Source organism: Vulpes lagopus, chromosome 10 (assembly GCF_018345385.1).
Source record: "Vulpes lagopus strain Blue_001 chromosome 10, ASM1834538v1, whole genome shotgun sequence".
NCBI lineage: Eukaryota > Metazoa > Chordata > Mammalia > Carnivora > Canidae > Vulpes > Vulpes lagopus.
The window spans coordinates 109,070,208-109,096,751 of NC_054833.1; the positions used below are offsets into that span (position 1 = coordinate 109,070,208).

The following is a 26,544-nucleotide window of genomic DNA, read 5'->3' on the forward strand; positions in this document are numbered from 1 at the left end:
CACTTGCTTGGAGATTATGAATTCCCTGTCTCAGGAAGATCCCTCATATAGGGTCTCTCTCACTGGGCTGGCAGAGAAGTATTATTGTACAGACTGTAATGTTTGGACATAGATAAGAGGCTCAACTCTGACACTAGGACAAACTGGAAAGCCTCAGAGAAATCTCACTCACCTCTAATCCACAACATTCTTCATGTCAAAAATAAACTGTTATTTGTTTTAGGATCTGAAACTCATTGGAACAAATAGAACTAAAATCATCAAAAACGGTACTTAAAAGGTCTCAGAAAAGCCAACGAGGACACCTTATAGCATGTACAGGCTCAAAACTATTTATTCCCTAAGATTTGTGAGACATAGGACACCATAAATGTTGCTCCACACAGCAACACATAGTCTATGTCACAGAAAAATCACAGGTTTCAGAGAGTTCAGTAGAAGGTAGATTGCATTTTTAGAGAGATAGGAATCCTATTTCTAAAAGCCCATAAATAACAGTCTCTAACTTTACTTATAAAACCAAACACAGGAAAAAAAAAAAAAACCAAACCAAACACAGGGATCCCTGGGTGGCGCAGCGGTTTGGCGCCTGCCTTTGGCCCGGGGCGCGATCCTGGAGACTCGGGATCGAATCCCACATTGGGCTCCCGGTACATGGAGCCTGCTTCTCCTTCTGCCCGGGTAGCTCAGTGGTTTAGCGCCGCCTGCAGCCCAGGGCGTGACCCTGGAGACCTAGGATGGAGCTCCTTGCATGGAGCCTGCTTCTCCCTCTGCCTGTGTCTCTGCCTCTCAGTCTCTCTCTCTCTCTCTCTCTCTCTCTCTCTCCCCGCTCTCATGAATAAATAAATAAAATCTTAAAAAAAAAATAAAATAAAAAAATAAAACCAAACACAAAAAACCCGAATGTTCAGAAAGTCCTCTGATATAACAAATCCACTTTTTCTGGAAATGGAAAACGTCTTTGTAGATATACGCAACATTATTATTATTATAGGGGTTAATTCCTGGCACAATTGACCAACATTTAATAGAGACTACCATAAATCAGACCCCCCCCCAAAAAAAAGCAAAATATGAAATATGTCCATTAATTTGAAGCCAATATTCTGAGATATGATCTGATGTATCTGATCATTCTCACTAAAGTAGTGAGCTATACCTGCTTCTTTTTAAGTGTGAAGTGCTCTGCTGGCTAGAAATTTGCTCTGCAACAACTCTGAACACAAACTAAAGCAATCAACAAAGCAGAAAAGATTATATTTTAAACACAAAAGTGGAAGGCAAGCACCCTAGGAGACAAAACAGTCCCTGAGGTAACCACCCACTGAAATGTCCCCGTCTAAGGACCAGCAGGTAAGTCAAACACATCAAACAAGTTCAGTTATTAATGCTCTTCCAAAACTGACAGCAATAGATTATCAAGACCAAAAGTTTCAGAATCAAAGAAAATGTACTTAGTAACTGACTAGGGCTAGAGATTCTCCCAAACACAATGACCTAGCAATCCCTGCCAGTCTGCCTCTCCCAGAGCATCAACCTCTGGAGGTGACCCAATGATGAGGAATGCTATTTCAGTAAACAAAGCAGCTATCACTCACCTGTTCGCTGTAGAGAACCTGGACATTTTTGATGATGCGACAGTGCTTCTGAAGAATGGCTACTGCCTGAGCCAGAGGCATTCCTGAAATAAAGGAAGGATACCTGTGTGGTTACTTGGGCTATTCATTTACTGACATTTATCTTAATACTAGGTATTAGACTCTGCCATAAAGCCTGTGATGGGAGGGCAGGTCTATAAACATATTAGTAAATAAAACTTCAGTAAGCAGCAAGAGCTAGAATAAAGTTAGCAGCAAGCAGTAAGGGATCAGTTGGATTGCTTAAGGGGAGGGAGTGAATATACAAGAGATTCCTGGAAATGAGAAGGAATGTGTCAATTCCGAGCAGGAAAAGGGCTCAGAGAAGTCAAAGTCAGCATGAACCAAAGAACAGTGAGAAAAGCACGGACTTCATGACTGGATCTGGAGACCAAGGTTCTGGTTCACTCTGCCACGAATTACATATAACCTAGGGCAGGTTCCTTCTTCTACTTTCTGGCATGTCTCCTCACCTCTCAAAGGAGAGTCTGCAGGAGCACATGACTTGTAAGGGCTTGTTTAAAAAGTTAAAAATCACACATCTACCAGAATCACAGATCTACCAGAATCCTTATTTTACTAAGGATTTCACTGGATCCTTATCAACTCACAAATCCTCTAAATCTTAATACTTGATTTTTAAACTCAAGGCCCATTATAAACAAATTTATATATGCCCCCAATTTAAGAAATCCAATATCTTTAAGATCCCAAGGACTACCAGAGAATACAAAAAAGTATGTTTTCAGAGTTCATTATATTTCAAACAAGAAGAAATTCACAGAGGCAATTCAAAACAAAGTCTCAGACTAAATCCAAAGTCAAAGACTCATAGCTTTATGAACCCAAGGATAGTGGTGTTATTCACCACTCTCTGGATCCCCAGCACCCAGTACAGGCTTCACCACATAGTGGCTGTTGAATAAATATTTATTCAACAGAGCTGAAGGATAATGGAGTAGGTAATAAGAGAAAGGGAGGAAGGACCACCATATGACCTCAGGCAAGCACAGTGGCTTCCATTCAAGATCAGTTTACCTCTGATTCTAGGACAGATGTGCAGAAAAGAGCTTACACAGAGAACAGGAGGTTATAAAAACATGGTTTGTCTACATTTAGACAATGATCTAACCCTGCCTTCATTTGATGGTCCATTCTACAGTCTGAAGAAAGTTGGAGGAAATCAGACCTTAACACAAGGCACTTTCCAACCTTCTATAATATAGGGCCTGGTACACAGTAAAGGTTTAATAAATGTTTGTTGAGAATATGACCAAGTTGGACGCATCACTCAGCTTTGCCATTCTTGAAATGGAGAAGTTTCTATGCTATCTCTCCCAAAATGAATGGGCAAGCATCCATGTGGAACAGACAGATAAGCTCAGTTAGGTGTTGAGAAATAGAAGGCCACATGGCTTCTCTGACCCACATGGCACAAATCAGTTTGTTTGTTTCTTTCTTTTCTCTCTCTCTCTTTTTTTTTAAGATTTTTAAATTTATTTATTCATGAGAGACACACACACAGAGAGAGAGAGAGAGAGAGAGAGAGAGGCAGAGACACAGAGAGAAGCAGGCTCCATGCAGGGAGCTCGATGTGGGACTCATCGAGCGAACTCCAGGATCAGGACCTGAGCCAAAGGCAGTCGCTTAAACGGTGAGCCACCAGGGCTGTCCTACAAATCAGTTTCTCAAGGGAGGATTCTTTTCTACTTAACCACATCAAATCTCTGGCCTTGGAATCTTCAGGTCCTCAAATCCTGAGTCACCAGGAGAGGAATCCACCTAGAGGAGACAAACCAGCTACGATGGTCAGTTGTCACTCAGCTGCTGATAAAGGAAGGCTACAAAAAGCCTCTAAAGGGAACCAACCATATGAATGGCAAAGAAACTAGAGGACTGTTCCAGTTTTAACAGTTACCTAGACCCAAATGAGTATGGAGTGTATGTCAGCCTTCTAACCTGTATATATATCCTATGTCTTATAGATCTCATCATTTACCTGCTTATAATCCTCCAATGGTTTCTCATTATAGAGCTATAAAACTCAAATAACATGCTACCACCTAAAGTTCCTGAATATTTTGGATCTTGTCCACTTCCATTTTTCTTTCCACTGCTCATCATGCCTCCTTTGTTCCAAGGACATGTCAAACTCTTTCCTATCCTAGCCCTTTGAGCTAGTTCAGATTCTGAGGTAGTGTTCTTCCCATAATTCGTTTCTTCTCATTCTTTAGTTCTTGACTCACATCTCACTTCCGCAACCGCCTTATCTAATGAAGCCTCCTATCCAGTTTATCTATTCGTCTCTGCTATATCTTGAGGACAGAAACATTATCTGTCTTACTCACTGCTGTATCCCCAGCACCCAATCACTGTGCCTAGCAGGTGGTCTTATGTATCTATTGAGCTCTGATTGAGTGAAACAAAGCAATTATGGGACATGTAAGTCCTGTACCACAGACCCTGGTGACCACTCTTTCACATTCCTTCTCCTTCTCTACCTCCCCAAATCTAGTCTCTAACTTTCTTCCTAAATCCATGTCCTCAACACACTTCACTAATAGATACCCTCTTTTCCACTGGACCCCCAAACTGCTTGGTAGTGTCCCAGGCAGCTAAAACCAAAGAGCACTGGGAATCTGGAAAACCTACTTTCTTCTTTCATCAGTACAGCATGTTCTAATTATAATACCAAATGGCTTATAGTTCCCTACACACACAATCTTTCCCATTGTTTTGTTTTGAATTTGACTGGAAAATTTATGTCTATAGAGACACTGTAGAAGAGAAATCTGGCAGATTTCTGATAGAGCTTTCCTGGTGCTCACTGGATCCAGGTATGCACTGGTTCCTGTGGCTTGAAGAAAGCCCTCCACCCCACCCCCGCCGAATCCCCAGGTCAGATCAAGTTCTTTCTCCCCTTCCAAAGAACCCTATACAACTTCTACCTCGTTTTAATAAAATATACTATTTCTGTAACCCTTCCCTCACACCAGACTAAGCTCTTCAGGGCATATGACTATTTCCTATTCAATTTATGTTTGTAAGCAGAATCCACAAGAGGTATATATGCTGCCTTCAATAGAATGAGCCTTCAGTTTCTCTAGAACAGTTCAGACACATGTCTCCACACCAATACATTCTCCAAGTCTTAATGAAAACATTTCTAGTTTGTTCTGCCTTTACTCCACCACTAGTCAAGGGGAGTAAAGTCAAGCCATCAATGGCATTCTCAGAGATTCCTCTTTGCCTAGGTTTTCCTGTCCCTGTGTTACTGGCATTTCCCTAATCTCCCAACATTACACAAAGGCCAGGAAGGCAGCCAAGAAGCTGGATGCAGCTCCCCACTGTGATGCCAGGCAGATGATGGCAAGGGCTAGATGCATCTGCATTTGCAGATACCAAGAAGAACTGAGACACAAAGCTGAGCCAATCCTCAGCAGGGCAGAGGGGTGAGAAGCAGGAAATCCCCGTTCAGATACCTACCTTTCATCTCTACTTTTCTGAGCTTGCTCCTCACTGGAAAATGGAAATTACCTTACAGGGTTTTAGTGACTTTAGTTAAGCACTGGTTCTCTAGCCTAGGAATGTAATTCTAAAACAAAGATCCACTTCTGAGACCTATCCCTACCTATCAGCCCCAATTGGAGTTTAGATGTGTTGAGGGCTGGGGAGAAAGAAGACTGAGAGAGAGGGGGAAAATTTTTTTTTTTAAGCTTGAGGAAGTGAAAATAACCATAATCTTTCAGGTAGACCTGATTTAAAACTGCAGATTTTTAAAAACAATTTTATTAAGTAATCTCTACACCCAATGTGGGGCTCAAACATATAACCCTGAGATCAAGTCACATGTTCTACCAACCCAGCCAGCCACACACCCCTAAAAATACAGATTCTTAACACCCACAAGAGAATCATTAAGGTCAAGCCACTTCTATGACGTTTCCCTCAAAGTTCAATTCTGGGTCATTGTATCCCTCAAAGTTCAATTCTGGGTCATTGTACAGAAAAGCTCTTTTCATTCTTTTTGCTATTTAGTTTGAAAGAGCTACCCAAATCCTTGATTACTGGAAACTGGCAGAGTTAGGAGTAGGGGCTAAGGAATCTAAACAACAGGTGACAGAGGAAGCCTTGCTCTTCCACTAGGCTTTTTTTGGGGGGTGGGGGTGAAAGAGGAATCCTGGTCTCAGGTGACAACCCTACCCCCAATTGTTTATAAGTCAACCCTACCCCCAATGTGGGGCTCAAACTCACAATTCCCCGGGATCATTAGTGGGACAAAAAACTGAGCCAGCCAGGTACCCCTTCAACTGACATTCTAATTATTACTTTTGGCTAAGAGGCTCTGTACCGTTGAGATCCGAAAACTAGATGCATCATCAAGCAGTTTGAAGCTATGGCTGTGGTTCTCACTCAGCCCGATGAAATACTGGTAAGAGAAGCTGTGCGTAGGGGAGGATCTTTCTTAAATAGAAAGCAAATAGCACCCATGTGAATGGGTCTGGAGGCAAATATAACACCGGCCTCCCAATCAACCTCTTGGTGCTTCACAAGAGGCCAAAGTGTTTCATACCAGCTGAAATTTTGGGAAGAACTCTACAGGAGTGGTGTAAGCTATGAGAAATTGGCTAAGGCCTCTCATTAAAACCGGTTCCTATTACCCAGAGGCGTGTAGTTCAGTTAGTTCACAGAGACAATGAGCACCAGCAGGGTCCTACCAGCATCTGTTGTGCAGTGTCTCCTCTACTCTGCCTCCACTGACAAGAGTCTTCCAGATTCATGCAAGAGCTATAGCTCAAAGGAGCAGGTGACTCAGTCCAGTAGCCCAAATTAGTGGGACAAAAGTTCAAGTCTGCACAAACAAAGAGGACCAACACCTGCTTCACACTCCTTTTCTAGTGCTGGATCATTGTAAACATACACCGGAGTTACTGAATGTGTACACATAAAGGTAGTGATGTTGGGAAGAGTTAAAACTGGGCCAAAACCCCCAAAATGGCCAAACCGCATTTTATACAAACTAAATGTTACTTTCCATGAACTCGAATTTCATTCAAGCTTCAACTCTCTCTGCTAAGGTCTGGGTTTAGGATTACACCACACACATCGACCACATTAAAAACAAGAAGGAAACAAGTCACAAGTTCCTTTAATACACAGACTCTTCTCACCTCCCTCGACTAGGTTCCTAACATGTGATTAGGGGACCTAACCCTAGCTTTTCCCTTCAGACCAGGCAACCTACAGCCCAGAAGAGCAAAGGAAGACGGACTACTGTGGCGTTTCAGGGTGTTAGTCACTTCTTAGCTGTTAAGTCTGCAAAATGGAAATAGGAAAACAATAGGACGGGCCCTCGCGCCCCAAGGACGCATACTTGAGATAATTACGCACAGGAGCGCAGGGTCTAGCCTTGAGTAAGTGTTTGGGGCGTGTCGGCCATTGTTGTTATTATTACTACTGTACCACTGCCCCAAGAGGAGCCCTGCTGAGGCCTGAGGCGAGGGCGTCAAGGCCAGGACGAGAGACACACTTGAGGGTCTGGCCAGTAGCAGCGGGTAACTTAGTGCCCGGGGCCCAAAGAGCCGAGAGGACGGAGGAGGCACGAGCTGCAGGCGCAGGGGAATAAGGGGCAGAGGTCAGAGGCAAGAAGCGCCTTGAGGGAAATGAGAAGCAGAGTAAGGTCCAGAAGCAGGACCCACACTCACCCAGCGTGAATTCCCATTGCTCATTCCCCAGGGAGCGCTCGGGCACCACCTCCAGATCCAGCATTGGTTCAGCTCGCCGGGCCGGGGCGGCCTCCCTGCAGCAGCGCAGACAGCACCCAAGCTGGGGAGACAAAGCAGCAACTGACCCGCCGTCCCCGCGGGCGCAGCTCTCCACCTAGTCCTCGGCTGCCCGCGGCACCAGCCCAACACCACACCTCAGGTCAGCGGAGCTCAGCCCGGCTCACCTCACCGGCAGCAGCCTCGGCGGCAGGGGCAGCGGCGACAGCCGGAGCGTCTGCAGCAAAACTGGCGTGCGGGGCCGTAAAGCGTGGCTGGGGCGGGGCAAGGCGGGGTTTCAGTCTCGGGGGAGGAGCCCAAGGCGGGGTCGCGCACGCGCACAGTGCTGCGGTAGGCGGGGCGAAGGCGGGGCGAAGGCTGGGCGAAGCCCGACAGTACCGCCGGGCCGGGTGGGCGCTTGCGGAGCCGGGGCCGTGCTCCGTGACCCACATCCGCACACCACACTGCACACACTTAAACGTCTACACAAGGATGTGCACACCACGCAACTCACAAACGTGACGTGGTTATACAACATCCGTCTGCCTTCTACACCTATGTCCCACTCACGTCCACGGGGCGCCAAGACGAGTTCCGAGGGTGCAGCCTGAGGCCCAGCGGGGAGCGGGGGCAGCGACTTCCAAGGGAGAGCGTTACGGGCCCGAGTGTTTGCTTGGGGGCAGGGAGCAGTGGGAGAGGAATAGCTAGACTGGGGAGCAGCGGGGCCAGACCTCCGCTGACCTAGTCCAGAGGTGTACAGCCCCCTGGGGCCGGTATCCCGAGGTCGTGGGCGGAGCTCAGCCTCAAGCCAATGCTGGATGCTCTTGCCCAAACCTCTGGGCCCCTTTGTGCCTCATTCTCCTCATTTACGGGTTGGAAGAGGGGCTCCTCTGGCCTGTTCAGCCTGAGCTTTTGGCTCATGACCCGAGGCCCTTAAAAACTAAAAGGCAAACAGACCTCTTTGAGAGCCAAGCCTTCAAGGAAGCCGACTGGATTTTCACACCACCCTGAGACATCAGCTTGTACCTCATTTTACAAGCGAAGAAGAAGGCCTAGAGCTGTAAATGCCTTGCATTTACCTCCTAGGTGTTAGAACCCAAGTTCTTTCTATGACACTGCCCTTATAGGAAGGATTTTAGCAGGGGAGAGAATGACATGCTAAATTCTCAAACTGGTTTGGTAGGAATGTAACTTGGGAGGCTACATCAAAACTTGAAGTTACAGCTTTTTGGCATTAAAACAACATGGAGGGATTCCTGGATGGCTCAGCGGTTGGGCGTCTGCCTTCGGCCCAGGGCGTGATCCTGGAGACCCAGGATCGAGCCCCATGTCGGGCTCCTTGCATGGAGCCTGCTTCTCCCTCTGCCTCTGTATCTCTGTGTCTCTAATGAATAAAATTTTTAAATCTTAAAAAAAAATAAAAATAAAAACATGGAGAAGGATGCCCATTGCTGCATCACCTGCCAAAACAATAGACTCAAGTCACTGAGATGTCCATCAGTAGGGAAGTGGGAACTAAACTGTGATATATATAATAGAAAATGTTTAAAAAACGAAATATATCCCTGTATGCTGATGTGGAAGGAGCACTAACAGAAAAAAGCCAGGTGTCAACTGTATAGTATGTAAAAACAGAAATAAAAGAAACACTGTCCATACCAAAAAAAAAAAAAAAAAAAAACCCTTTTTGGAAAGATAAAAAATTATCAACCTAATACAGGGAGTGGGGCAGGGATAAGGTGGACATTTACTTCTTACTATGCATGGCAAGCATTAAAGATGTGGATAGGTTAGGCTATATGTGAATGAGATAGGTTTAGGATAGGTTAGTTGGGCAGCTGGCCTAAATGGCATGGGAGTAGACCTAGAAAGAAACTTCTGGCATTGATGAGGAGTAATCTTAGTTGATCTAAAATGTTTGAATTGAACTCAAATCCAACCAGATTAGGTAGAACTAGTTCTTATATTAAAAAAAAGAAAAAACCCTTGGAGGGATTTATTTCTGGTGAACAAAGAGGTTGGGGCAGGTCCAGTGGAGGTGTGGGAGAAGAAAGACAAAGCCACACTGGATAACAACATGAAAAGGACTTTTAGTCTGGAAGATCCAAGTAGCAGGAAGAACAGGGTGGGAAAGGTGGAAGAAACAGGAAGAAAAGGGTGGGAAAGCATCTAAGAAATTCTCTATTGGGGGGCGTGCCTGGATGGCTCAGTTTTTTTTTTAAGATTTTATTTATTTATTCATGAGAATACACAGAGAAGAGAGAGGAGGGGGGAGAGACACAGGAAGAGGGAGATGCAGGCTCCATGCAGGGAGCCCGACATGGGATTCGATCCCAGGTCTCCAGGATTGCTCCCCGGGCTGAAGGCGGCGCTAAACCACTGAGCCATCCAGGTTGCCCAGGACTGGAAGTTTGAATCCTAGTTCTGCCATATAATGATTTTGTGCTTTGGGTAAATTACTATGTCTTAGTTTTATTTGTAAAATGATCATACTTCACAGATTTGTTAGCACTTATGAGTGTCTGACTTACAGGTAAATGGTTTATGTGGAACTAAATTTTTTTTAAAAAATATTTTATTTGAGAGAGAGAGAGGAGAGAACACAAGCAGGGGAGTGGCAGGCAGAGGGAGAGGGAGAAGCAGACTCCCCGCTGAGCAGGGAGCCCAATGCCCTGCTCGATCCCAGAACCCTGGGATCATGACCTGAGCGGAAGGCAGACACCTAACCTACTGACCCACCCAGGCGCCCCCTAAAATGTTTTTAAAAATCTAATAGTGACAGAATTGATGGAATCCTTTGACAAGACCTATATACTGAATGTGGAGACGAAGGAGAAAAGGAGTAAAGAATAAAAACAGGTTTCTAGCTTTGGGTAGCTGGATGGAAGGTGGTGTTCCTCAGGACAAAGGCTGGGGGAACTGGCAATGGAGGGCCAGAAGGATGGCAAGCCTATTAAAATGGTCACATGTGATAGCTTAGAAAGCAGAAAAAGTACACATTTGAAGGTGAAAAGCTTAGAAAACAAAATCTTAGTACCATGGTTACATTGTATTTGTCAAGAATGGACTGGGGAACCCCTCCCAATCAGCCTTACAAAGGACACTCCTCCTCTCTCAGGGTAGAAGGCCCTCAGTCTCTCTTTTTTTTTTTTTTTTAATTTTTTTATTTATGATAGTCACACAGAGAGAGAGAGAGAGGCAGAGACATAGGCAGAGGGAGAAGCAGGCTCCATGCACCAGGAGCCCGACGTGGGATTTGATCCCGGGTCTCCAGGATCGCGCCCTGGGCCAAAGGCAGGCGCTAAACCACTGCGCCACCCAGGGATCCCAAGGCCCTCAGTCTCTAAACAGACCCCACCCCCGTGACATTTCATAATTGTTCGTGCAGTAACTTTATTCTCCCCTTTTTTTGAGTAGAAGTGTTTCCTGCAGTTTTCCTGTCCTATTCTACCATTGTAGCCCTGTTAAGGGCAGATCGTGACATATCCCAAGATTTTACCTCAATGCCTAGAACTTTTAGGCTGCCTCCTATAGTAGATAGATTTTCTTGGTAAAGGGAGGGTAAAATTAAATAATAACTGAGAGGGTGGCCTATGATAGTCATTAACGCTATGGACAAATATTCTCTTTCCCAAGCGAAAGGTAAGATTGCGGTTTCCAGGGGTGCCTGGGTGGCTCAGGGGTCGAGCGTCTGCCTTTGGCTCAGGTCGTGATCCCAAGGTCCTGGGATCAAGTTCTGCATCAGGAACCCGCAGGGTGCCTGCTTCTTCCTCTGCTTGTGTCTCTGCCTTTCTCTCTGTGTTTCTCAGGAATAAATGGATAAAATCTTAAAAAAAAAAAAAAAGAAAAAGAAAAAGATTGTGATTCCCAGTCAGGTGAAGTTGGGCATAGCCCTGTGATTTGCTAGGTCCAATGATATGTAAACAGAAGTCACATGTGCCAAATTCCCATGAGTTTTAAAAGATAGTGTCCCTTTCATTAAACTGTCTTCTTGGCCCTGCTCCATAGTTGGCTATGTTCAGTGACTGCTCTGTCCGCACAGGCCAACTAGTGATTGCTAGTAGCAAGTAAGAGATTAAGCCTTTAAGTCAATGAACTTTTTTTATTTTTATTTTTATTTATTTATGATAGTCACAGAGAGAGAGAGAGAGAGAGAGAGAGAGAGAGAGAGAGGCAGAGACACAGGCAGAGGGAGAAGCAGGCTCCATGCACTGGGAGCCCGACGTGGGATTTGATTCGGGGACTCCAGGATCACGCCCTGGGCCGAAGGCAGGCGCTAAACCACTGAGCCACCCAGGGATCCCTGCTTTTTTTTTTTTTTTTAAAGATTTTATTTATATATTCATGAGAGATACACAGAAGCAGAGACATAATCAGAGGGAGAAGCAGGCTCCCTCTGGGGAGCCCGATGTGGTACTCCATCCCAGGACCCTGGGATCACACCCTGAGCTGAAGGCTCAACCATTGAGCCACCCAGGCACTACCATACTTTGCTTTAATATTTTTTAAAAACCAGTAAGTCGCAATATTTTCCTTTTTTTTTTTTTTTTTTAAGATTTATTTGAGAGAGAGCGAGCAAGCAGGAAGAGGGGGCTGTGGGAGAGAGAAGCCGACTCTACACTAAGCACAGTGCCTGATGTGGGGCTCAATCCCAGGACTCTAAGGTCATGGCCTGAAGTGAATTAAGAGTTGGAATTTTAACCAACTGAGCCACCCAGGCTTTTTTTTAAACTGATTTTTCCTTTTGGTTGTATGATCTATACTTTGCTCACTTATAATCTTTATATTGATATGAGCCAATATATGCAATTAAAAATTTTCTAGTAGCTACATTCAAAACAAGATAAAATTAATTTTAGTATATTTAGCTCAATATATCAAATATCAATATAATCCAGTATATGAAATTATCATTTATATGTAATCAAAAATTAGTGAGAGATCTTCTTACTAGATTTTTGATATCTGGTATTTTACACTAGCAGTATATATCAATTAAGGCACTAAGCTTTCAGAGGCTAAAGTGAAATAGTCCTCCAGAACAAAGCTTTAAGAGAAAAATATTTAGGGGTGCCTTGGTGGCTCAGCTGGTTAACTATCTGCCCTTGGCTCAGGTCATGATCCTGGGGTCCTGGGATCGGGCTCCCTGCTCAGTGGGGAGTCTGCTTCTTCCTCTCCCCTGCTCGTGTTTACTCTTTCTCTCTCTCAAATACATAAATAAAATCTCAAAGAAACAAAAATACTTAAGATATTTAATACTGCATATTTTAAATTTAAATACAAAATTAAAAAATTCAGATCCAGTAGTTCCAGCTACAAGATCAAGTATCAAGGCCTTAGCTCTCCTTCTGCTTAAAACCCCTTCCCTCAGGGGCACCTGGGTGGTTCAGTGGTGGAGCATCTGCCTTTGGCTCAGGTCATGATCCTGAGGTCCTGGGATTGAGTCCTGTGCATCAGGCTCCCCCAGGGAGCCTGCTTCTCTCTTTGTCTCTCTTGAATAAATAAATAAAATCTTAAAACAACAACAAAACACCTTCCTCAGGGCAGCCTGGGTGGCTCAGCAGCTTAGAGCCGCCTTTGGCCCAGGGCCTGACCCTGGAGACCGGGGATCGAGTCCCACGTCGGGCTCTCTGCGTGGAGCCTGCCTCTCTCTCTCTCTCTCTCTCTGTGTCTCTCATGAATAAATAAATAAAGTCTTTAAAAAACAAAACACCTTCCTCAGAACTTTTCCTGATTGGCTGATTTAGGTCCCAGTAAAAATGTTGCTTCTTGCCACATCTTCCCTAATTCTGCCTTTATTTGATCTAATCATTTATCCCTTGGTGCTATTTTATTTAATTCACAGCCATCTATCACTTCACCACTTATTAATTGTTCATCTTTCCCGGAAGATGTAAACTTCACTTGGAGAGGCCCATCCATTAATCTCTAGAAAGCTGGCTGGCACATAGTTGGCTTACATTAAATACTTGTCAAATAAAAAAAAATTAAAAAAATCAGAGATGGCCTGGGTGGCTCAGTCAGTTAAGCATCTGCCTTCGGCTCAGGTCATGATCCTAGGGTCCTGGAACTGACTCTGGAGTCAAGCTCCTGCTCAGCGGGGAGCCTGCTTCTCCCTCTATCCCTCTGCCCCCCATTCATGCTAGCTCTTCTCAAACAAAATCTTAAAAAAAATAAATAAAAGTTTTTAAAAAATAAAGAGTCAGTTTCTTGGTTATACTAGCCACATCTCAAGTGTTTGATAGCCATACATGGCTAGTGACTACCATTTGTGAGGCATCATGGATGTAGATTATCTTCTCTAATAAAAAACTTCTGGGCAGCCCTGGTGGCATGGCGGTTTGGCGCCGCCTGCAGCCTAGGGCGTAATCCTGGAGACCCGGGATCGCACGTCGGCTTCCCGGTGCATGGAGCCTGCTTCCCCCTCTGCCTGTCTCTGCCTCTCTCTGTGTGTCTCTCATGAATAAATAAATAAATAAAATCTTAAAAAAAAAAATTTCCCCTGGTATCTTATCTACTTACATTTCCTAATGTTTCTGAAACCTAAGTTGCTTGTTCTTTTTTTTTTTTCTAGCGATTGACCACAAGCATGGCAGGGAGTCGTGGGGGTGGTTGGGGCAGAGAAGGAGAGAATCCCAAGCAGGCTTCACATTCAGTGCTGAGCACAACATGAGGCTCAATCCCATAACCCAGAGATGGTGACCTAAGCTGAAATCAAGAGTCAGACTCTCAACCAACTGGGCGTCCCTGCCACCCAGGCACCCCAAAGTTGCTTATATTATTCTAACCAAAAGTTGAGATTTAACTGAAGCAGTGACTTTTAAAAGTATCCTGTATCAAGAAGAACCAAGGGATCCCTGGGTGGCGCAGCGGTTTGGCGCCTGCCTTTGGCCCAGGGTGCGATCCTGGAGACCCAGGATTGAGTCCCATGTCGGGCTCCTGGTGCATGGAGCCTGCTTCTCCCTCTGCCTGTGTCTCTGCCTCTCTCTCTCTCTCTCTCTATCATAAAAAAAAACCAAGCTACCATTTCACTCATGATCCTACTCTACAATTGTAATTTTCTGGCCTTGACCTATTTTTGAAATGTCATATATGTACATGTAGTGGTGCTATAAGAAAGAATTGATGCTATCTAGGGGTAATCATGCCCTGAAATCTGCCCACAAAAGACAAATATTTGGGAGAGCAAAACACCGATGTTGTCTTGTAAATACACACATAGATGTGCCAGTGAGCTGTGGTGGTTTTAAAAATACGTCCACAAACCCTTTGCCACACCACCCTTGAAGAGATGAAGCTTAATACTCCTCCATTTCAGTGGGCCTGACCCAGTGACTCATTTCTAACATAGAATATGGCACCCCAAAATGAGGTTATTTTTTAAAAGATTTTATTTATTTGAGGGATGGAGAGCACAAGCAGGGGTAGAAGAGGGAGAGGGAGAAGCAGAATCCCTGCTGAGCATGGAGCCCAATAGGCTCCAACCCAAGCTGAAGTCCAATGTTCATCCAACTGAGACACCCCTCACCCCAAGATTAGGTTATTAAAAAGACTGGCTTCCATCTTGAATCACTAGTTCTAGGGAAACCCAGCTGCTAAGCTGTGAGCTGCCGTATGGAGACACCCACAGGGCAAGAAGGTGAAGGTCTCCATTCCAAAACCTAACAAGAAATCAAGGGCTTTCTTCACCCAGTGGCCTCTGAAAAACTGAGGCCAGTCAATGACCAATTGAGTGGGCTGGGAAGAGGATCTTTCAGCCACAGTCAAGCCTTGAGAGGACTATAGCATGGGCTGATAGCCTGACTCTAATCTCAGAAGGGACCTTGGACCAGACCACTGAACTTAACTTCTTCCAGATTTCTGATCCACAGAAGCTGTGAGATGATGTTTATTGTTTTAGGCTGCTAGGCTTTGGAGCAGTGTGTTATGCAGTAATGGATAATTCATAAAAAGCCTTATAGTTTGGGATCCCTGGGTGGCGCAGTGGTTTGGCACCTGCCTTTGGCCCAGGGCGCGATCCTGGAGACCCGGGATCGAGTCCCACGTCGGGCTCCCGGTGTATGGAGCCTGCTTCTCCCTCTGCCTGTGTCTCTGCCTGTGTCTCTATATCATAAATAAAGAAAAAAATATTTTTTAAAAAAAGGCTTATAGTTTGAAAAAGCTCCTCTTCGCCAAATGAGGCAAAGATCAATTAAGATATTTGTATCTTAAGTAGCCCCAAACTACCATATCCAAATACCTGTTTCTAGAGATGATATTTACTAAAATGCCAGCATGATGCTACTGCTGAAACAACTTTTGAAATTAACCCTCAGTATGAATCTCACTCATTGGAATTTTGCTTAATGGTGCCAATTCACCATTAGTATTTGTTATTTGCAGTACATCTGTTGGCGAATAAGTAAAGTTTTTCATCATGCACCAAGCTTAAGGCATGTTTCTAAAGTAAAAGACTGGTATAGGAAAAATGCCAAGAAAAATCCTGTTTTTATTTTTATTTTTTTTTAAGATTTACTTATTTTACAGAGAGAGAAAGCATGAGCAAGATGGGCAGGAGAGGGAGAGTCCCAAGCTGACTGTGCTGAGCATGTAGTCCTGCTCATGGCTCGATCTCACAACCCTAAACAGCATACCCTGAGCTGAAACCAAGAGTAGGACAGATGCTCAACCTACTGCACTATCCAAGAGCCCCAAATCCTAAGTATGTTTGATATAATATGCACAAATTAAGTACGTAGTCCTAAAATGACTACCTTGAATAATGGCACTAGTTTGAATGTGTAATTTCTGGAATTCTTCCTCCCCTGCAAGGTCAGTAACTTTATAGCTGTAGCTCATACGATGGGTATGACCAGATTTTTAGGAAACCATAACATACATTGGGAAGTTATTATTTGTGATATTTACATTACATTTTCTTTGGTATCAGCAGAAATGACCACTAGATGCCACTGTGTGTGTTTCTTTTTTAATTAAAAAAAAAAAAATGAAAGAACATTTTGGAAACAACGAAGTCAATTTTCACGTCATAATGAGCACCAAAGTAGAAATTGTTGGGTTAGGTCAATGAAGAACCAAGATCTTTTTTTCACTACACAGAAGTTTATTGTGAAAGTAAATGAAACATACAAACATACAGTATGGCTAATGGTGGCAAAAGCAATCTGATAGCTTAAGGCAAGTTTTAATGGAGATGAATTTAGAAAAGATGATGCAATGATGTAATTTTGTTTAAATACAGATTATGGAAAAATATCAAATTGCATCAATAACTTAATAAGAGTTTTCAAAGCCTGCACTATTGGAGAAAAGGGGCTCATGATCTTAATGCCAGCATTAAGATAGACAGAAGCAGCACTGTGCTGAATGACAGGAAAAATCGAGTATTTACAGAAGAATGGCGAAATGAACATTTAATAACATTTGATCTTAGTTATTGGTGGAATGAAAGCCCTTAGCTAGAAGTAATAGAGAAAAAAAATGTACCATCATTGTGTTATTAAAAGAATTAAGTGCAGAAGTCAAAAACCAAGGAGCTCTGTGATAAAATAACCTTAAAACACTTTAAGGGCCACTTAAAAGGCAATTGCCTCAGAGGAAATTAGGGCACTGAGTGTGTAAACATGTGAGCTGCACAACACTAAATACCAACCAAATTCATTCATAGTACTTAGTTACACAAGATCAGCATGGTCTTTTATGACGCATTATTGTTCATAACAATTTAAACACACTCTTTCCCATGCATGACTTCAAATATATAACAAATATTTTTATTCTGAGATACAGGATGTGTCTATGAATTATAAGACCTATATACAATGAAAGTCACACCTCCCTCACAGTCAAGTATTTGTGTGTGTGTTTTAAATGCAATGACCTTATTCAGACTTCAGTTCCTTTTCTGAATTGACCATGTCAGTTTTTCAAACTCTTTAAAATAATGCCATTCTATTATGATAAAATACATTTTTGCAAAAATTCAGAAATGTAGTAACATTCAATGAATGTGACCATGAAAAATATTTGTAAGGAGGTGCCAAATAACTTAGCACTTTTTTTCCAGTCTTGTATTAAAAAAAAAAAGTTGCCTTCAATTTGACAATGAGCCTATTTAAAAAATATTCTTATACTAATTCATCTCAAAAGGTTCTATTAATAGTCCTTTTGGAAAATACCATATATATAACCTGTGAGTTTTTTCCCAGAATAATTAATGAAGAAAATGTATCTCTGCACAGATGAACATTTTCTAAGACTAATCTTTTGTTACCCAGCAATGTTTTTACAAAAGCATGCATTATAAAATACACATAAAAGCAGCTATCTTAAACATGATTTTAATACAATATTACCTTGGTAGCTGATTCATCACTGTCTCCAGTTTAATATGCTGTTACATACATGAAGAAGCTCCAGTATCCCTTTTCTGACTTAAAAAAAAAAAAAATCCCTGAATAAAACAGAAGCCAACCTGCGACTTCTTTAGGCATTTCAGTAGAGTATTATTACCACCTATGGAGAATATCTCCACACAAACTCATGTTTACAGAACAGAATGTAAAACAGATTTGGGGCAGATTAGTTAACACCAATTAAAAAATTTTTATGTTTAAGGAAGAAAGAAAAAGGAGCTGATCAACATTTAAAAGGATACTGCAACTTTAACAACTGTAAACTTTGTGTTAAAGGCTGTGGCAGACAGCTCTATGCTACTAGGTTTTTAGCTTGTAAATAATGCAAACACATCAGCAGTTTAAAAATGCCATAAACTATAAAAACACAGAAATAAAACAAATAACCAAGAATGTTTACCTAAAATGAAGCTATGTAACCAACACATCTAAAATTCAAAAATAATTAGAACAACTGATTAGGGAAAAAAACCCTCTGATAAAATTTAAATTTCTTGACTTGTTCTTAAATGACATAAACTTTTAAATTAAAATGGAGGAAAAAAAGAGCTTTACAAAAAAGTGGATAGTTTCAACTCACTAAAATAATGCCAACAAGGTAAGCTTGCATAGAAAAAAATTTCAAATTACTGGCTACATGCATACAAAATTAGAAATGCAGGTATTATATAATCATAGTGCAAAACCATGGCAGTTTGTGATGTCTTGTTACTGCCTAAGGTTGAGAAATAGACCGTAGTACCTCCAGTTATCACAGTTTCTGGTCTTTTAATGATTATTTCTGCCAACTAGAAACAATGTATATATGTAAAGATGGGTGGGCACATCTGCTGTGCTGCTAATTAACGAAGTTTGAGGTCATCACCACCACCTAAATTGGAACCAGGACTAGGGTCTTGTTGTCTTCTTGCCTGCAATGACAAAGTCATAATTGGGAGTCAAAACATATTTTGAAAATCAAAGTGCTAGATAAATAACGTATAAGACACAGCATCTTAAAAGAGTTTACAACTAAAAGGTTTTCAGCCAATATCTCCATATATAAAAGGAAAAAGAACAATTTAAATTACATATTAAATATTTTGCTGGGCACCTGGGTGGCTCAATTGGTTAAGGGTCTGCTTTTGGCTCAGGTCATGATTCCAGGTACTGAGATCGAGGCCCGCATCAGGCTCCCTGCTCAGTGCGGAGTCTGCTTCTCTCTTTCCTTCTGTGCCTCTGCCACTCCCCCTACTTATGCTCTCTCTCTCTCACTCTATCATATAAATAAAATATTTAAAACATATTTTGCTAAAATATATATAAATATATATATATATTGCTGAAGTTTCCATAAAAGAAGCCAAGAATAAAAAACTCATTATATTCAAAACAGCATTATCAAAATACATACTATATATAAAAGAACAGCAAATCTACATTTATAGTTTTTGGACTACAGGGTTAAACACATCATCCAGTCACCTTACAATTAAACGTTTTCTTTTAATAATAGCTCACATTGGGGATCCCTGGGTGGCGCAGCGGTTTGGCGCCTGCCTTTGGCCCAGGGCGCGATCCTGGAGACCCGGGATCGAATCCCACGTCAGGCTCCCGGTGCATGGAGCCTGCTTCTCCCTCCGCCTGTGTCTCTGCCTCTCTCTCTCTCTCTGTGACTATCATAAATAAATAAAAATTAAAAAAAAAAAAATAATAGCTCACATTTACTGAGTACCAACTATATGCTGGGCATTGTTCTAAGCACTTTCCATGAATGAACTAATTAAAACGCTATCAGCAACCTTAAAACATATGTACTACTGTTTATTTTACATAGTCACACAAAAGTATATAGTCTACTAATTGACTGAAAAATGTAGTAGTGGGGATCCCTGGGTGGCACAGCGGTTTGGCGCCTGCCTTTGGCCCAGGGCGCGATCCTGGAGACCCGGGATCGAATCCCACGTCGGGCTCCCGGTGCATGGAGCCTGCTTCTCCCTCTGCCTATGTCTCTGCATCTCTCTCTCTCTCTCTGTGACTATCATAAATAAATAAAAATTAAAAAAAAAAAAATGTAGTAGTGAATTTCATCTTACAGAATGTCATCTCTGCCAAACAAGTTTTCACTAAAAATCTCTACCTCATGTAATAAAATCATTACTATGAATAAAGTATTATCTCAAAAGCAAAAATGAATGTTCTCAGAGCTTCCACCAAGAACCACCACCTCAAAAAAAAAAAAAAAAAAAAAAAAAGAACCACCACCTCAGGGACGCCACCATCTAAGAGCAAGAATAATAAACAGAATTTTAACTGCTTAGAAAAGACCAGGTTCTATTTCTGCAATGTAGAAATAATGGACATGACTGTACTTTACAAATACCTTTATACAATTGCATAAATATGGAGGGAAAAAAAAAAGACCTGGAGTACAACATGAAAATTTGTTATTTAAAAATTCCAATTCTTTTTTTTTTTTAAGATTTTATTTATTTATAAGAGCAAGAGAGCATGAGCATGAGCCCGACATGGGGCTCAATCCCATGACTCTGGGATCATGACCTGCTGAAGGCAGATGCCCAAAAGACTGAGCCACCCAGGTGCCCCAAGAAGTGCAATTCTTAAAAAACAAACCCTCCTCCCAAAAACCCAAATGCAATTTTTTGTTAAAGATTTTAGGGATCCCTGGGTGGCGCAGCGGTTTGGCGCCTGCCTTTGGCCCAGGGCGTGATCCGGGAGACCCGAGATCGAATCCCACGTCAGGCTCCCGGTGCATGGAGCCTGCTTCTCCCTCTGCCTGTGTCTCTGCCTCTCTCTCTCTCTCTCTCTCTCTCTCTGTGACTATCATAAATAAATAAAAAAAAAAAAATTAAAAAAAAAAAAAAAAGATTTTATTTATTTACTCATGAGAGAGAGAGAGAGACAGAGAAAGAAGCAGAGACACAGGCAGAGGGAGAAGCAGGCTCCATGCAGGGAGCCCAACGTGGGACTCAATCCCGGGTCCCCAGGATCAGGCCCTGTGCCGAAGGTGGCGCTAAACCGCTAAGCCACCCGGGCTGTCCCACATTTATTTATTAAGAATTGCATTTGGGGGCTTCTCTCTCTCTGATGAATAAATAAAATCTTTTAAATAAGCAAATAAATAAATAAACAAATAAATGTGGATAAAATATCTAAATAAGATGCAAAACTGGGGGAAAAATTATAGTCCTGATCCACTTACATACCCAGAAGTAGTTTTGTAACAATATTAATAACTAAGAGGTTTGACAATTATAAACACTGAGGCTTTCAAGTTTCACTTTAGAATAAACATTTCTAGTTAAACTACTGATGGCAAATTCCTTAATAGGGAATATCTAACAACTAACGGGTCCTGTGTGACACTCTCTGCTACATAAAGTTTTTAATGTAAACTAGTGCCCCTTTGGTCACTAATACATACAGTATTAACTCTCAGTCTCTTTCACAAATTCCAGTGCATGTTTCTTCCATATGCTTTCTTTAGTAACTGTAAATGTGAGTTGAGCACAAGCATCTGATTGTATACAGAACCTGATTCCTTCAGCAATGATTTTCCTAGGTTAGACAATGGTGAGTCCATTTTACCAGTAGTTCAGGCAAAAAAGCTTGAGGTCACCCTAATATCTCCTTCTTGTACACTCCATGATAGGCTCTGACAGTCCTCCATTGACTATGTCCTTTTTTTTTTTTTTCATTGACTATATCCTGAATCTACTTCTGGCTGCCTCTACCCCTCTTATCCTAGTCCATGCCACCACCATTCCTCATCTAGCTCTTGTCTGTAGTCACTTCTGATACATACCAGTAATTGAGACCACCCTGAAATTACCTGTGCAATCTTTAGCTAATGGAATCATGCATTATAGTCACCAATTGATTCTTCATTGTCTGTGTCAGTTTTTGGAAACAAATCTACCCCAAAATTGAACATACTGGTTTCACTTCTTAAGATCTAACACAGTTGTTACAGAAAGAGCATTGTAGACCTTCAAAGAAACATCTCAACAAGTCACACCTGCACTGCATGATCAAATTTAGTCAGAAGCTCCAGTAATGTCATCATTTCTCAAGAGCATTACGTTATTTAGATAGAAAGTACACTGCCTTGTTCACTTTCAAACAAATCAAATCAAACTCAACACTAACTTCTGTTGTCTTATAAATTTTGATACATTCCTCTAGCAGATTTTTAAAAAATTTTTATTTATTTATGATAGTCAGAGAGAGAGAGAGAGAGGCAGAGACATAGGCAGAGGGAGAAGCAGGCTTCATGCACTGGGAGCCCGACATGGGATTCGATCCCGGGTCTCCGGGATCGCGCCCTGGGCCAAAGGCAGGTGCTAAACCGCTGCGCCACCCAGGGATCCCTAGATTTTCACTATTTTTATTAGCATATGGCTTACTAAATTTTAGCATATTTATTTCAATTAACTAGTCATGTTAAAGTTATGCTGCATGGTACAGACTGAAAAAGCTATGGAATGCATATTCAGCAAAAAAAACAAAAAAACCAAACAACCCAGCAACCCCAAAACAAAAAACCAATTTAAGGTCTATACAGAATCAATGCTAAATGTAGTGTAAGGGCAGATCAATTCTGCAAAATCAGAGATGGTGATATAAGCATCTGGATTCAGTCAATGAAGGTTAGAAAGGGGCTGAGCAATGAAGAAACACTGAGAAAAATCAATCCTAATTATATATTTACAAATCACTATTAACCTACCAACAATACTTGGTCAAAAGGATATTTCAGCTTTTGTCTTAGGAGTAATTTTCAAATTAGTTTTATAATAATAGGATGAATGACAGTGTTCATCAGCAGCTAGAGTTCTCCCTTCTGCTCATAGCTGTGCACAAGTTCCCATGGGTTTATTATTTTTTTAAGAATATAGTTTGGTGAAGGCATGGAGAGGAGTAAAGCTTATCTACTTGTGTTTGTGGTTTATTTACACTGTAAAGAAGAATCAGGAAGATGTAAGGGAAGACACTGTGAAGGAAAAACAAAAATAGGACAAATGAGAGCTGAGGAAGTCAAGAGAGTGTGAGAGCTGAAGGGAGAGGAATAAGAGAGCTGGGAGACTGGAAGGAAATTTCTTGTTCAGAGGTTAGATGTACAGGCTGTCACATGAAAGAAACAAATAGAAACAGACTGAGGTTCAGTGAAATAGCTTCCACAGGACTGGAATTCAACAACTGAATGAGCTTTCTCATGAGAGCTAGATGTTTTAGAAGGAATTCTATGAGTAATCAGCTACACTAGATGGTGGCTTAAGAAACTCTCTAAACTCAATTATTATAAAAGCATAAAGTTCATAATTTCTAGTTTCTTTTCCACTGTCAATCCACATGGGTCCTTGATTTTTATTAACAACTATTTCAGAATAGGGGTTTAATATAAAGCAGATACCCACAAGACTGTTCAGAATACAAATCTGTTTTTAATATTTATAGAGAATTAATCTAGACATTTTATTACAGACTTCTTACTACCAGTTGCTCCTGTTCTCTTCCTTTCAATATACCAGAATGTCCAGAAAGATGGCAAATCCAGTTTTGAGGAGGCAGACATGAGATGAGCCCAAAATGGAGTGACAATAAACAGTCACCAGGCACTGAGTTTTCCCTACTGGTCAGGGCTGTGCAGAAGTAACCAAAAGCAGGGATTCCCAAATGAAAATGAATAAAATTTCTTGGTTGACTTCCATTCTTTTTTTATCAAGATTATCAAATCGCTGAAAACTCTTCATGAGAAAATGCCCTAATACTTAAAAATAGCTCCAACTGAGTGTATACTATGTTCACATACTGTGCTTACTACTTCATGTCTGATACTTGACTAAACATCAGAGCACAGAATTACAGAATTTTAGAGCAGCAAAGTATGTTAGAGATTTAGTTCAACTCTAATCTTACAAACTGGGAGCCTGAAACCACAGGTTAAGTGATTCCCCAAGGTTTTATCATTAGCTGCTCCCAAATGCTAAAGCTGGAGGAGTCACTAAACAGAAATTTTAAGTCCTAATACGAGAGAAGGAAGTGTACTTTCCCCATATGCAAAAGGGTAAACCAGGTCAGCAGACAATCATAAACACCTGTCAGGTAAGGAGATTGTAAGAGCTCGTCTAATGGGCATGTCAAAAAATATAGTTCTTATAAAGTACACAACTTCAGGAAAACTTTACATATAAAGTGACATTTCAAAATAAAAGAGATAGGGATCCCTGGGTGGCTCAGCGGTTTAGCGCCTGCCTTTGGCCCAGGGCGTGATCCTGGAGACCCGGGATCAAGTCCCATGTCCGGCTCCCTGCATGGAGCCTGCTTCTCCCTCTGTCTGTGTCTCTGCCCCTCTCTTTCTCTGTGTCTATTGTGAGTGAATAAATAAAATCTTAAAAAAAAAAAGTCTTAAAAGAGATAGTGGAAATAATCTACATTTCTAGGTGCAGACTGGGATGGCTCTATTAGCTGTATGATCTTAGATAAGTTTCTTACTCTTTTTCAGCCTCAGTGGTATAAAACAAATACTGTGATGAATACTGCCTGACACATAGTAAGCACGCTGTCACAACAAACCTGCTCATCACTTTCCAGTTATCTGTATGAACATATCGGGACACCTGGGTGGCTTGGTGGTTGGGCATCTGCCTTTGGCTCAGGGCATGATCCTGGGGTCCCAGGATCGAGTCCCGCATCGGGCTCCCTGCATGGAGCCTGCTTCTCCCTCTGCCTGTGTCTCTGCCTCTCTCTCTGTCTCTGTCTCTCATGAATAAACTTAAAAATCTTTATGAACATTAGACATGTTAAAAAAAAAAACTTGTATCCTGCCAATAAGATAATTTTAAAAAACTAAAACATAAGGTTAGAATAAAATAAATTTTAGTGAAGCTTGTATCTCCTATGATAGAGACCAAAGACTTCATTTTTAAAGATTTGAGAGAGAGAGTGAAGGGGGAGAGAAGAAGCAGGGAAGCAGCAGAGGGAGAGGGAGGGCAGGCTCTCCACTGAGCACAGAGCCCTGTAGGGCTTGATCCCAGGACCCTGATATCATGACCTGAGTTGAAGGCAGATGCTTAACCAACTGAGTGAGCCATTAGGTGCCTCACAAAGACTCTCTTTCTCTCCTAGTACGGGAGAAGATCTAGTATCCTCTTCCTCTCTCTTCAATCCTATTCCTGTTTCACTCTTATCTACTGCCTTTACCTAAAAGACGTTAGGAAGGCACAGTATAGACCGACTTTTACGTTAATTTGTCCTTACACAAAAATGAGTGTTGGTACAGTTAAAGTGATTTGAAAACTGAAGTCTGCAGGAATTTAAAATAGTGGCTGAGATTTTTTCTTGGACCACACAGAATCGAAGGCTCCGAAAACATACAAAACACAAATACAAAAACCACATAAAGCCTTTGCCTGTTTTATTTCCAAATAGTTTCCACCTAAAATTCTCCTATGATTTATGGAATTGTATTAAAACTGCCTATAGTAAAATAAGCAATAATTATTTACCCATTCTCTGACATTAAAGACAAGAATTTATTTGCTAACACTTTATAAACTAACCAGATGAAAGCATTTTCTACATAATGACAAAGAAAATCTCTTTCAGCACTCTGTCACCATGTAGCTGAATTAAGAGCTAACAGTACGATGGTACAGTTTTAGAAAGAGGCAAATCAAGTTGAAGGCAGTCTCTAGACACAGAGAGTGTACATGAGTTGCTATCTAACACGTAACAGAGGCGTCTTTCCAATATATTTATGACCAGAGCACTCGTTCTGTCCTTTACTAACCTCAATCTTCTTTCACAAAATCCCAGAGTAAGCCATTTGAATTAGTTATACAGATATGTGACCTGAAGAGAAATGTCGTAACATGTTAACATTTTCAAATCATGGAAGGAATCTCAGGTAAAAAGGCACCTGGCTACTACTACATGGGAAGAGACAACAATGGGCAGGCACTTCATAGAAGACATGCTTGTGATTATTTTTTCTTTTCAATGTCTAATTTTAATTAAAATATAGACTAGTGCCCCAATCATAAATGTGTAACTTGATGAGTTTCCCATTAAATGAATATGCCCATGTAACCCAGATAAAGAAACAGAACATTACCCAAACTCGGGAAGTTCCGCTTGTGCTCTCTCTTCCTAGTCACTACTAACCCCCCCTGGGTAACTGCTGCCTCTACCTCCAGCAGAACCCAGAAAAATTCAAAACCCTTTACTGTTGTTAAAAACCAAACAACCAACACCAGAATATAATGTATCTTGGCAAAATATCTCTGACTTTCACAGTCTACAGTTAGGATATGCCTGTCTTTACTGCCACTCCAGACAGACTGTGAGCCAAAGTGAAAAAAGAGGAAGTGAGCCCATCTAAGAGATACTGCGCTGGCAACAACCTGGGAGGTAGGGCCTTAAGCCCTGGTTTTACAGATGAGGCTCACGAGGATAAGTAATTTTCCTAATGTCACAATGCAACAAGAGAGCCAGGATTCAAAACCAGAGAAATCTATTACAAACCTCATGCTCATCCTACTACATCAAAGATTCTCTTTAAATTTTAGTTTGTCAACATTAGTACCCATCACCCAGTTACCCCATTCCCCTGCCCACCTCCCCTTCTGCAACCCTCTGTTTCCCAGAGTCAGGAGTCTCTCACAGTTTGTCTCCCTCTAATTTTTCCCACTCAGTTCCCCTCTTTTCCCTTATAATCCCTTCACTGTT

General features: G+C 41.8%; 2 protein-coding genes across 6 annotated transcripts in view; both read right to left on the bottom strand.

Annotated features, from left to right (window-relative positions):
- The window catches only part of PHAF1 (phagosome assembly factor 1), a 28,072-nt gene extending 20,414 nt beyond the window's left edge, over positions 1–7,658 (bottom strand). Inside the window, exons 1-3 of one of the 2 annotated variants that reach the window (XM_041771294.1) lie at positions 7,588–7,658; positions 7,343–7,463; positions 1,599–1,681 (exon numbers count right to left, since the gene is read on the bottom strand). In XM_041771294.1, the coding sequence (XP_041627228.1) occupies positions 1,599–1,681; positions 7,343–7,406 (147 nt within the window). In that variant the 5' untranslated portion in view covers positions 7,407–7,463; positions 7,588–7,658. Of the gene's footprint in view, positions 1–1,598; positions 1,682–7,342; positions 7,464–7,557 lie in introns of both variants that reach the window. The other variant, XM_041771295.1, reaches the window with a different exon arrangement.
- An 8,823-nt stretch (positions 7,659–16,481) lies between these two features.
- CBFB (core-binding factor subunit beta) overlaps positions 16,482–26,544 on the bottom strand; it is a 59,830-nt gene continuing 49,767 nt past the window's right edge. For all 4 annotated transcript variants that reach the window (XM_041771976.1, XM_041771977.1, XM_041771974.1 and 1 more), the window contains one exon: positions 16,482–18,725. In XM_041771976.1, the coding sequence (XP_041627910.1) occupies positions 18,657–18,725 (69 nt within the window). In that variant the 3' untranslated portion in view covers positions 16,482–18,656. The remainder of the gene's footprint in view (positions 18,726–26,544) is intronic.